Genomic DNA, 13229 nt, shown 5'->3' with positions numbered 1-13229 from the left:
GTGTGACCATAAGACAGAAAAATGTAAATACTTAATAGACTCTCACAAAACCCCTCTTAGTTAATCATGTAAAGAAGAATAGAGGGACGCTGCTCAGTTGTGAACGGATGGGGTCAGGAAGGACGAGTCACAGCTGGAGCTTTGCCAGAGATGCAAAGAATAAGAAGGGCTTTTACAGGTATGTCAGCCAGAAAACGAAGGTCAAAGAAAGCGTACTCCTCTTTCATGAGCAACACTGGCCAAAGAAGTGTGGCCAGCAGGTTGAGGGAGGTAATTCTGCCCCTCTACTCCACTCTCGTGAGACCCCCTCCTAGAATACTGCATCCAACTGTGTAACCCCCAGCACAGGAAAGATATGGACCTGTTGGACTGGGTCCAGAGGAGGGCCACAAAAAAGATCAGTGATGGAACACCTCTCCTATGAGGAAAGGCTGAGAAAGTTGGGGTTGTTCAGCCTGGAGAAGAAAAGCTTCTGAGGAGACCTTATAGTAGTCTTCCAGTACCTAAAAGGGGCTTATAAGAAAGATGAGAAGAGACTTTTTAGCAGGGCTTGTAGCAACAGGACAAGGGATGAGGGTTTTAAACTAAAAAAGGTTAGATTTAAACTAGATATACAAAAGAAATGTTTTACAATGAGGGTGGTGAAACACTGGAACAGGTTTCCCAGAGAGGTGGCAGATGCCCCACCCCTGGAAGCGTTCAAGGCCAGGTTGGACTGGGCTCCGAGCTACCTGATCTAGTTGAAGATGTCCCCACTCACTACAGGGAGCGTGGACTGGATGGGTTTTAAATGTCCTTTCCAACTCAAACTATCATATGACTTTATGTTTGGATATCATAAAGATAGGCCAATATAAATAAGTAAACCTACAATATCTGGGAAAGTAAAAAGAAGACAAGAAGTACAAACAGATCAATTTTCTTCTTGCTTTCACAGTGCTCTAGCTTCAAGGATGTTTTCTTGGTATATAGGAAAGCAGTGGACACAGCATTTTTCAAACTGCACCCTTTGAAAACTGAAGAATAAACAATGCTGAACAATACTGTATGTTTTAAATGGTCTCAGCCAAGATGCCGAAGTAATACTTTACTAAGGTGACTGAAGTACCAGAAGGAAAACAATCCCATTTTTAACTGCAAACCATTTTATCACAAAAGCACCTGATGAAAATAAAATAAATAAAAAATCTTGGGCCTATATTGTCCATAACATCTCATTTCTTTTTGTGTGTGCGTTTTCTAAAAAAAGAAACAGTAATAGTGATATTAAATTAAACCAATTTAAAAAAAAAATCCCAAATTGAAATGCAAAGCTTTTGATGCTACTTCACAAGCCAACATGCAAAATCCAGATACTTTTTCTTTCGAGTTTCTCCTCTGCATAGACACTTACAAATATATAATTCACTGCCAGTGGCATTGAAGCAAGTTTCTGCTGGTGGCTTTTGCCCTAGTCCACCTGAAGTGTATTCAGGGCTGAAGAGAGAATCTAACTGAAGAGAAAACTGAGAAAGATTGCCAGTCAGAGATAATTGCAAGCTACAAGCAAGAATTAGGAGTCAGAAAAGCCAGGGAATGAGGCCATGTATTACAGAGGTGAAGACAACACAAGGGGAGATGCTAGTTGCTGATATACAATGGCAACATGTTGCAGTTAGGTGACATTATCCACTGAGCTGTGACTGGTGGTCCTCTTTTGCACAATCCCTTGCAACATTTAGTTTAAATCCTAGGCTTTGTTGGGGAGATTTAGCTGCTTTTTTTGTGTTATGGTTCACTTCTTCCTGATGGCACAAGATAGGATACTGTTGTGGGATCACTTTCTAGTGAGTTAGGTATTTTGCCCATATCCTTTTCATCCATAAGATAAATCTTACCCTAAATTACCTGTGTTATTATTTATGAATAAATTTTGTTTTGTTTTTAATATTTACTGTCTCAAGGCAAGTTTTTTTTTTACTGTAATCACTTGTGTCCTTATCTCTCTTTGGCCTTCATTTGAGCAGAAAATATCATTCTTTGCTTGTTAATTAGGTTCACCCAAACAGTTCTCAGAAACTGTGTTTGGTTTTAATAAAACACATCAAGTTTAAAAAGCCTTTCATGGGGAGTGAATAGGAATTGGGGGGAAAAAAATCTGCAAGCATTAATTATACAGAATATTTCAAAATAAGCATCAAGGGACTTCTACTTAGTGAACAAAAATCTGTTTTCAGTGAGCAACACATTTATCATTATAAATATGACAGTTCTTAGACGACTTTCACAGGCATGTTTTAAAAATTCCTGTGGGCAAAGCCAAGGTCTGCTGCTGGGTGCTGCTTCTCCTGTGCCTGTGCAGGCATTAACAACCCCAAAAATGCCACAGCAGCAGCCACAGCCAACATTCACACTGAGCTAAATTCACACTCTCAAGGTAGTAAACTCACACAGTGAGGGATGATCAGAACATGCTCACCTCAGAAACTATGGAAGAGTGGGACTACTCCATCCCTCACAAGAGGCTAGGTCTCAGAAAATTTGGATTTTCCTTGTAAGATTGTTGCTAGTGCTTTTCCTCACATAAGAGAATGGTTTGGTCTCAAGCACAAAGTGCTGTGATAGATTTTTGGTGAAGACTAACAGGAAACCACTCTCACAGCAGAAATGGCCAACGAGCTGCCCACATGCAGCATCTAGGACACTGACATAGGATGTTAAAATCACAGTCAGAGAATTACAATATTATCTTTCAGTTCACACTATCAGTATTACGAAGGCTAGTCACAGTAACTAAAGTGACTTGAACCTCAGCAAAGAAACAGAGTTCATCCATAGTGAAGTAGGATATTAAACATGCAGCACTTAATTATCACTATCAATGCAATGTGTTTTTTATGCTTTTATGCTTGCCAATGTGTACATTTAAACTCCGGGAATAAGAAAAAGAAACCCAAAACTGATTGTCTTCATGTCATAATACAAACAGGAACATTCACTTATTTTGTTCACAGCTGAACCATGGAGGTAATAACTTCAAGACAGAAGATATGTAGGCTCTGGGATTTCTAGCTCTATCTATTCGAGATAATGATTGAGGAGAATTTTACTTCCCACCTTATTGCTCTTATTCACTGGAACAGTAGCTGAAAATCATTTATGCCAGCTAGCTGGCGTCATTGCTCCCAACTTTTATTATAACCTTCTAGACTGATATTCCCCATAGCCAAGAAGAGACATTAGCTTTAAGACAGTACTTGTTTTTTTCTCCTGTTCTAGCCAATGGCTTACAAAAATAATAGAAGTATCTTTTACGTTTGGATCAAGAATGAAAAGAACAAAGATTCCTTTTACAGTAAAATTTAATTCACAATGAAAATTATTATTTTAAGTTACATTTATAAATATGATCTTAAATCAAAAAATTATTCACAGCAGAACTGACAAGCACCCACACTGGGATTCTTTCCCTTGATGTTATCTTTTTGAATGTAAACATCATCCTAACTAAAAAACTATGACCATTCTCTGTTTGTATAACAGCCATTTCACAGAATTTTCTGTCATAAATATTATTTGGATGGGCTTTTCTGGTTTTTTAACAGCACACTTGTACGACAATAAAGGAATTGTCATTCTATTTAATAAATAGGTGAGTTTTCACAGATCTGTATATTGGAAATTACAAATAAGTATCTTGCATCTTTATGACTGAGTGATACTTACGTGGTTTGGAAAGTCAGCCTTCAATTCAGCAATACTTTTACACCAATATGCTGCTGTTTTCTCACTGATCAGTTCAATGTTCAGAAAAGAGCCTTGGCCTGGGCCATACAGAGGACCTGAAGTAATTCCACGCACAATCCTTGGAGAAACATTGGTCACAATATCCTGCAAAACAGTGACACCTTTCAGATTAATTTTGCAAAGTGAGGCATATACCAATGTTGTCTATGACATCATAGAAACATATCAGGCATTTTAAAAATGTACTGCTATTATGAGTAAAAACTATAATTGTAGGCCAGTTCTCTAAATCAGCGGACTTTCTAAATAGAGTGTCTACATCAGAGGAGAAAAAGGTTTTCTGAGTGAGTGAAATGGTATGATAGCTATGAAGGAAATGCCAATGTGAGGCAGCTATAAACTGCCATACAAAATATCATTCAAATAATGTTTTTTGTTGGGTAGAGGGCGTACAAGACTTTGTGTAAAAACCTGCAAAGGTCTCTTTCATGCATCAGCATACATATGAACTATCCTTCCCAAAGATGATTAAAGTCCATGTCCTGCACTAAGAGGTAAAGTGCAAAGATGTTCCGCCCACCAGCCTCTCTGATGAAAAGTTAGGGTGGCAGGTCTAGTCAAAACCAAAAGTACACCAGTGCACCAAACTTCATGAATGAAATAATGTGATTAAGAGAGATCAAAATTAAAAAATAAAACCAGTAATAGTGCAAATTAAGATCAATATTGCAAAGCATGACATTTCTGAAGGTCAACACGAGGTTAGCAAACAATTTTGAAACATACAGTAAACACACAAAATGTTGACTTGTTTAGTTGTCTTAATTAAGCTGCAATGTCACCGTATCTAAATTAACAAAGAACTGTAAATTCTGACATTATTTAAAACTAAAGAGAAACATACATGGCAAAATGTTCCTTTTGCCAATTTCCAATTAAAAATATTTTTGAGTAAAGGTCATTTATTTACAAATGATCAGAATTATTTGTTTAAGTACCCCTCCTCACCATCTTGTCATTTCTAGTGAGATAACATGAGCCTCCATTAGTATATAGCAATTAAGGTCAATTTACATATTTTAATTAAGAACCATCCCATATAAAACAATTAGGGTAATAGGCATACTAACTGGATTTCATAACATTTGGACGTTTTTCCAACTAGATAGACAGGAAACCTTAATTAGCATTAATTAGCACTGATCTGCATACGTTTGATAAGGCATACCCTTGCCACAAAAGATTATTTATTCCTGAATCTGCCAAATGCTGCAGTTAGAGAGGATAAAGGGACTTTTCTTCACATTGTATGTAAATTTGAGGTAATCTTCATTTGCTTATAAAGATGAATTAATTATTATACAGTAAATATGCACTAATATTTCATACTGCTAGATAATTATATTTCCATTTACATATGTGGAAATCATACAATATAATCTCCCCAGTTCATCTAGTTTCAGGCCTAGTAAGCCTGGAACACGGACATCACAATAATCCCTAGTTTTCTTATTACAATATTTTCCCTTCATCATAAAAGCTTCACTTCACTCTCAACTGTTAAGTTATATTTTCAGAAAGAAATAATTTACTGCATTTATGCAAACCAAAACCAAACAGCAAAGTACACTCTCCTCACTCCCCAAACAAATTACAAAAATTGCAGTTTATGCAGAAGAACCATTTACATCAGCTTGCTCCACATTATCCTCTTGAGCATTTCACTCTGTCGCGGTTTAGCCCCACCCAGACAAATTCAGAAGCTAAAGCTGTGCAGTTGAACCTCCAAAATCCTTTCCCCCCACACCCTGCAGGGAAAGGAGAGAGGGAAATGAGAGGAAAAAGACTTATGGGTTAGAAACTAAAACTACAGCTTCAATAAAATTATAATGATAACAATGGAAATAATTAGAAAGTAATATAAATAAATATATGAGATTGTGCCTCCACCCCTCGATGACTATACGTCACCACAAACGCTGCAGAGCAGACATGAGGGAATGGGTCCATAGCTAGGAGGGAGGGAGGTGGACTTGTACTGGATTCAGGAATGCATGGATCTGGGGTCAGGAGCAACTCAACAGATGAGGTCCTCACTGGATGTCGGCCATCGCAGAAGAGAGCAAGACCCTCATGATCTCTCAAATTTACACCAAGTATGACATATATGGGATGGAATACTCTGCTGGTCAGCTGAGGGTCACCTGCCCTATTTCCCTCTCCTTACAGGTGTCGCTACTTTTCTGTCAGCTTGAGGACGGCCTTAGTTAAGCATACGCATTTTTCCTTTCTGCATACTAATGCCTTGTGTTTTCCCTTTAGAGAAGAACACTGTCTCAAAAAGATGCAGTTAGTTCTTAGAGAAATTAAGTTACGTAGAGTGAACTGAGTTAAGAGTCAGAAGTAGATCCTACTTTAACTCAAATCAAAACACACTTTTAAATTGACTCTCAGAGGAGTCTGTGCTTTGACTTCATCCCAGAAAGCTATTTCTACACAGAGGCCAGTGCAATCACATCCTCCAGTGTGAGAAAACATACAAAGTCAATGACTTAAAAGCTGGCAACCTGATCTTACTCCTGCAAGCACAGGGTACACATGGTCATCTGCCAGCAGATATGAGTTACTTTGACCATGCTGCTAGTGACTATGAGCTTTCTTTTCCCATGCTCCAAAGCAGTCAGAAGCTATGCAGCTACAGTAGAATGGCACTAAGCCTGAAGCTAACAGCCTGACTGTTGGTTGAAATAATTATTCTTTGGTTCAGTGCAAATTATTTTTAAGACTCATGTGGTATGATTTCTTTTTTGTGTCTGGCTTGTGTATGTGTGTATGCCAGACAACGCCTGGAGACACCTAGGGTACTGTTTGTTCTCTTAGCATGTGCGTGTTTTGTTCTTCCAGCCTGTCTCATTTTACTACAGGTAAGAATTCAAAGACTGCAATATTACAACCTAGATTAAACCTCTTGTGGGACACTCACAAAGCTTCAGTCTTCTTCTGTGCAAAAACACTCTGAAGTTTTTCTATTTGCCTTGGGTTTCGAGGCAATCTCTTCTCTCTTCTAAGAACAGAGCTCCCTGTTTAGACCCTGTGACTACTGCTAAATTCCCATGGCTTCAATTCATTCTTTTCCAGCTCAGTCAGAGTTGACATCCGAGTGACAAATTATCTCTCCAGGATCCCATGAAGCTGAATCAGATAATGCACAGACTTTGCAAAATGTCTCAAAAGCAGCCACTCTTTACTTTAATGACCACAAGGGATAAACAAGGCCACATTAAACAATAATCACATCTATATATATCTGCCTACATTTCCTCATTCTTAAATTTTCCTTGAGATTTTGTGAGATCCCTTTTCGTTCTCAGGGACCTTCCTTGCCTGTCTGCCACCAGCAGGCAGCTGCTCCTTCGAACAGCAGCTTCCACTGCCTCCCTGCTGCCTCTGTGTCACTGGACCTCTCCGTTGTGCCCATGCATCACTTCATCTTTCCTGACCAATCTGCTTCTGCTTACAAAAATCCTTCCCAGCTTTGAAATCCAAACATTACCACCTGGATGTTTTGTCTTGGTTGCTCCCAAGAGGGATATGCCGTCCTTGTTTAAGATCCTCGTTTGCCTCTCCTAGCTCAGAGTAAGCTGGATGGAGAGAGTCTGTAATGACTGACACACCGGCACCTCTCCTGTCTCTTGTTAGCACATGACAGGCCCAGACACAAGAAGACTCACAGTTCATGGGAACAAAATGGAATTTATAACTTATGTGATGATTCAAGGAATCTGTCTATGTACTTACAGAATAAAATCACACAAGTGCCAGAAACGAAAATTGTCTCTTTGAAATATGTGTGAAATACCTGCACAGAACTTCCCTTACTATCTTTTTCTTCTTCAGCCTCCTGTCACAGCTACGAAGGCTAAACAGGGAGAGAGGTAGGTGAATGATCTGTTGGCTTAGCCAACTTGTCCTTTGGTCTTAGGAGTGAATTTTACATGGTATCACAGTTTCTTTCATTGAGTTTGGCAATGCTGGTCACTGGAAAATTCTTACTGCTGTCTCCAAAACAGCAGATAAGGTCAGGGCAGCTGAAACAGCTGTAGTGCTCCAGCCCATGAGGTTTGTGACAGACCATCTTTTGGTGTATTAATCGAACAGTGATTTTCCCTATTTGTAGGAATTGTGCAGCCAAATGCCAGCATCTATCATTCCTTTTTTTTTTTTCTTTTATCCCAGTTATGCACACAATCCTATAGTTGTTAAAATAAATTGTGTGTATAAAAAGCCCATAAGAAGCCTGACAGGAAGCACTTCAAGGTTTGAACCTAAAAACTTGTTGATTCTAAAAAAAGCTGACTGCTACAGACAAATGACCAGACTGATTAGTTGGTCTGGTTCCTGCAACCAGTTGAAAGTAGAGGTCCACATGCAGAAAGAAGAGGATGTCCCCAAGTTCCAGAACGAATTGAGTATCTTATCTCCCCACGTGATGGAAGAAATAAACAGTCCTTGGGAAAAATAGTACAGAGCTTTTTGTACAGTGACAACAAATGGAATCCAGGACCACCTGTAAATCATGAACAGTTCTGTTACTGAATGTCTTCTTTTGCCTCAAAAGCTGATTCTTTTCCCCAGGAAAGCATAGCAAAACCAATCATATCAACCCCTCAAATATATCTAGTTTAGGACATCATTTCTTAGGACACCACCTAAGATAGTTGTGTTACACAGATAAAAGCATTGATATCCTGCTACTTTTGGATTCCCCTTTTCTGCTTATGAACAATTCTGGCATTCTGGTAACTTGAGACTGAGTTAATTTGCATTACACATAAATTTCTGCTCCTGTTGATTAATTAATTAACACACTAAAAAAAAAAACACACCTAAGGCATTGATCAGGCCTCATTTGCTCTAATAATCTCTGAACTCTGCAATCAGAGCATTGAATTCTAAACTACTTAAGTCTAACAGGCTGGGATGTTTGAGACACCAACTTAAAAATAAGGCCCAAACACTCAGCACTTTTTGGTCAGTTAAATTTAAATAAAGGTGCAAAACATTTCATCAGCCCATACCTTATGGTTCACTCTAAAAAGCTGGTTTGCTTCACACTGTCCAAATCTGCAGTTAATAATTGCCACAGATTTTTGTATGGTAAAAACACAATCACGCTGTTTAAACTGAGAGAAAGAGACCTTTATGTTTGGGCAGCAGGAACATTTTGAATTTCAAGAGACCCAAAGGGGCGTCCAGCACAGTGTTAGATCATGCGATAAGCATATTCATTGTGTGTTTCTCCTAAACTAATCAGCAGAGAAATAATTCACATTGTGAATATTAACATTGTCATCTGTAGGCACGGATTTAATGACCCGTAGAAATGAATCAAGCCATTCACCTCTCTCTCAGAGTTATTGTTTTAGGGGAACCAAGAAGACAGCACTTCATTAACTGGGTTCACATTTTATTTCATAATCATGTCTCCTACACTCCTAGACTGAAAATAAAAAAGTATAGAGAAAAATGTTGTGTAGAGAGATCAGTTGCAGGAGTTATATAAAAACAGTCTCCCAAAAGATATACCACAGCCTGGTACCTATCCAATTAATGCACTTATATTAGGCAGATATAATAAAAAGAACCAAAAGGATAAATCTCTATGATTTTTTCATATCACAGCTTTGATGTGTTTTTATTGATCTGGTGAGCTTGAAGCATTCTTTCTTTTTTGCCTATTTTTCCCCCCAAAAATATTACAGCTAACAGTATTTTAATGAACACTTCAAATAATAAAGCTATTTAAAAGAACATATCTGCATTTATATTTGGGTTATGGAAAGAAAATTAATTAAGTCTACCTTTAATTAATATATTAACCTGTTGTACAAGTATTCACTACTGAAAGTACAGGTGTTTTGCAATGTAAATACCTGCAGCACTATTAAGGTTTCCAATAAGATTTTATGATATTAAAAATACATTCAATCACACTATACCAAGTGTTAATGTGTTTTCTTCACTCTGAGCGGCTTCTCTGAGGTACAGAGAACTTGCCTTCCAGCACTGGCCCCCAAAGTCAATGAAAGTCACTGTATACTTCCAATTAAGCTTTTTTCGTCTTAAACTAATGAAAGCAGATAGGAATTAGTGACCTTTGTCAGTTTCTTTTCATTAATATGAGAAAAAGATTTAACACAATAAGCAGATTATTACTTTTTACAAAGCAAATTTATTTGACCTTTCTTTCTTCTAGGGAGGGAGGGCATTATACTTGCCAAGTCGAGTACACATCTGTACGTTCCCGGGGTAACTACTTACTAAATGTCAATACGAACAGCAAGGCAGCCATACTTGCTTCTTTGTGAAGAAGAAATCTATATAAATACTTAATTAAGGTAATTTTAGTCAAGTATCTCAAAAGAGAACACTTAAAGTTAGCAGACAGCAAAGTGCAATGGAAAAAAACCCCAAATATAAGTTTCTACTTTACTATACTCAATGTACCGCCTTCTTTACTTGAACAACAAAACACAGTAGTTGAAAAATACAGGTATTTAAGCAAATTGTGATGCACTCAATTTCCACAGACTTTCAAAGATCTAGTTGTAAAGATCTCAAAATCCAGTATGAGTGAAATGGTTTTAGAGCTAATTTTCTAAATGCTCTAAATCAACACCCCAACATTAAAGTTCAGTTTTCCCTACGGTTTCAACTAACTGTAGTATAACTCGATGTACAAATTTTACCTAGGTAGAAATATGGAGAAGGAGATGTTTCCATTTTCTGCCCAACATCACAGAATTTGGCATTCTGGCAATCTGGCTCACTGCTGTTTGCACACCCTCATAGATACAGATGGTAACACAGACTTATGTCCTCATAATTCCCTGCCAGCTCTCACTCAAGGTCTTGTGATGATTTGCCTCTTGTGACTCAGCTGTCTAGCCAGTGTCTAATATCACCCTTTCCAGAGTTTTAACAATCCACAAAAGGCAAGTGAAACCTTAAGAAACAATACTGTTTCAAGTAGTACTGTTCCTAAAAATCCTTTTCAAGTTGTTTCTCACCTTCTTTCCTCTATCAGAGCCAAGTCATGTCACATCTCCATAGGCTTCCTTTACTGAGGCCCACAGTACTGACTTGCTCTCCTGAAATTCCCCATGCTAGGATTTTTTTTTTCTGGCTGAAGTTGTCAGGCTCCTTTTAGCAGGAAGCTACACCCAGAGCTAAGACCTCTACAAATACAAAATCATTCATTGGGTACAACTGTGCAGATTAATGATCAACTTCTATTAACATCTTATCTGCTAGAGTAGAATTTTTACAACATTAAGCAAGATATATTGGCTCAAGGAGAAAAGCAAGTAAATTTGCTTATGTCTCCTGCCTAAGGAGGTTTGATGCAGCCACTGCACACGCCACTGTTACATTGCACACACAATGCTGCCTGTTGAATGCATAACACTTGTATTTAGCATTTTATTTTAGTGAGGGAATAGGGTGGACTTCATTCTACCCACAGGAGTGCAAAATCACAGCCAAGCCACTACCTCATTCCCTTCTCTTTCTCTCAGTGAATACAGGAGTGTTTTTTAAAAACTGAAAGTACCTTCACAGAAAAACTTATCTCAGAGCATCCCACCATGCAGAAACAGCTACAATCTCTCCACCACCAGATATGAAAAATTTAGGGCCATAAAGACATCTCCTTTTTTCATTGGTTTTGTGAATGAGGTGTAGAACTACCGCTCTCTTTCCTCCCCACTGCTTGCCTTCTTTTGTAGACAGATAGCATATAATGATAAAAAGATGTAAAATAATTATTTTTAAAAACCCTGATTTTAAAAATCTATTATTTCCCCAGCCTCTCAGGATTTGTTCTCATTGGTGATTTAAAGCATAAGTATTCCAATCTCTCCACTAGTACAGAACAGAGTTTGAAAACATTCCTTGCTGTTACTTATAAATTACACTTACTCAGCTTTTACCTAAAAGATCTAGTTTGCTACAGTGGGGAAAAGGATACTTTATAAAGTATTCATATCTGTCTTTACACCGCTCTTAGTCCTGTGTTTGCAAAAATGAAAGTACTCAAATTTCTATGTATCTTATATCCCTAAAGTTGAGTACAAACAGTGCTTGTAAATCTTCCTTAATATTCTACTCTGTTTTGAGACTGAATAACCTGAGTTATGCAAACTGTTTTTTAAAAAATAGACTGTTAAATCATAAAAGTTTTTACAATATTAAGCCATCCCGTTTTTAACCAATTTAACACTACAGCTCCAGCGAACAAGCCACCTTTCCAAATCAATAAGTTAGCAGAGAGGACTGCAGCCCCATCAGGGAAAAAGCAACATGTCAGGATTTTGGAGAAAAACTGCTGAAGCACTCACATTGTGTGAAAGACAAATGACAAGTTAGAGGTTTAGTTCCCATGTATTTGATGTTTTTCTATAAGGTCTCATTAGTGCTTTAACCATGAGAACACATGAGAAACTTCAAAATTTATTTCTACTTAAGCTTTTATCATTGCTGCTTGCTCAAAGCACCACCTTTCTTATTAATGCAATTGTCAGACAGTAAGCCATCACTGCCAATAACTTATGATTAAGATAGCGAAATCCCAAGCTCTTTAGATAATCTTACTCAATTACAGTAATAAAAAAAATGTTTACACTCTTTACCTTAGAATAATCTTGGAACAATCTCATCCCCATCGCAAGTCAAGCAAAAAGGGCCTACAGCCTTTGCTTAAAACAACAGCAGCCCCCCATCTTTATTAATTCATACAGGATACTTTGACTATAAGTCCTAATTGCATAAACTAAAGGTCCCTGAAGCAATAAATCAGGACATAAAAGTACAAGAAATAAATTCAAATTATGAGTAAAAGTACAAAAAACTGTAAGAGTAAATGTAATGTTTATGACAAATGCACAAATATATATTTCTTCCTGTTGAATTTATATATTTTACAAGACAGGTTTGATCTTTGTTTACAACTACATTCACTGGAGCAGTTAATTTTAAAAAAAAAAACCCTTTTCATAATACAAAACCATAACTCTTTAAAATTAAAACATTTAATATTTTTTCTATTTTTTTGACATATTTGCTTGTTTTCTAGACATTAGAATCTAACGACATTTGTACTGTAATTACAAAAGATCATTTTTAAAATGTATTATGTCCTTCAGCACTTTCCCTTGACAAACAATTACTAGATATCAAATTCAACAGAATACAAAAAGCAATCTTTATCACAAGGTTAAAATTAGTTTTTGAACAAAAGATGCTTTCAGAGCAAAACCAAATTATCATCAGCTTTATATCAGTTTCTCTGGGAGAGACAGGGAAGCGAGGGAGGGAGCAAAGAGAAAGCAAAAAAAACTGAAGGACATTTGAAAAATTTCTTGCTGATGTTCAGTGTGAGCACAGGTTTTATCAGTTTTCTGATAAATGTGTAAACAGGAAGACACAAATAAGTTTCTGCTGCC

At 37.3% G+C, this 13229-nt stretch overlaps 1 protein-coding gene across 4 annotated transcripts in view; it reads right to left on the bottom strand.

The window, feature by feature from the left end:
• The window catches only part of DPYD (dihydropyrimidine dehydrogenase), a 362200-nt gene that overhangs the window by 136421 nt on the left and 212550 nt on the right, over positions 1-13229 (bottom strand). For all 4 annotated transcript variants that reach the window (XM_054072633.1, XM_054072630.1, XM_054072632.1 and 1 more), the window contains exon 14: positions 3706-3870. In XM_054072633.1, the coding sequence (XP_053928608.1) occupies positions 3706-3870 (165 nt within the window). The remainder of the gene's footprint in view (positions 1-3705; positions 3871-13229) is intronic.

This window comes from Cuculus canorus, chromosome 8 (genome assembly GCF_017976375.1).
Source record: "Cuculus canorus isolate bCucCan1 chromosome 8, bCucCan1.pri, whole genome shotgun sequence".
NCBI lineage: Eukaryota > Metazoa > Chordata > Aves > Cuculiformes > Cuculidae > Cuculus > Cuculus canorus.
The sequence above is the reverse complement of the archived record's forward strand: the minus strand, read 5'-3'. Positions and strand labels throughout refer to the sequence as shown.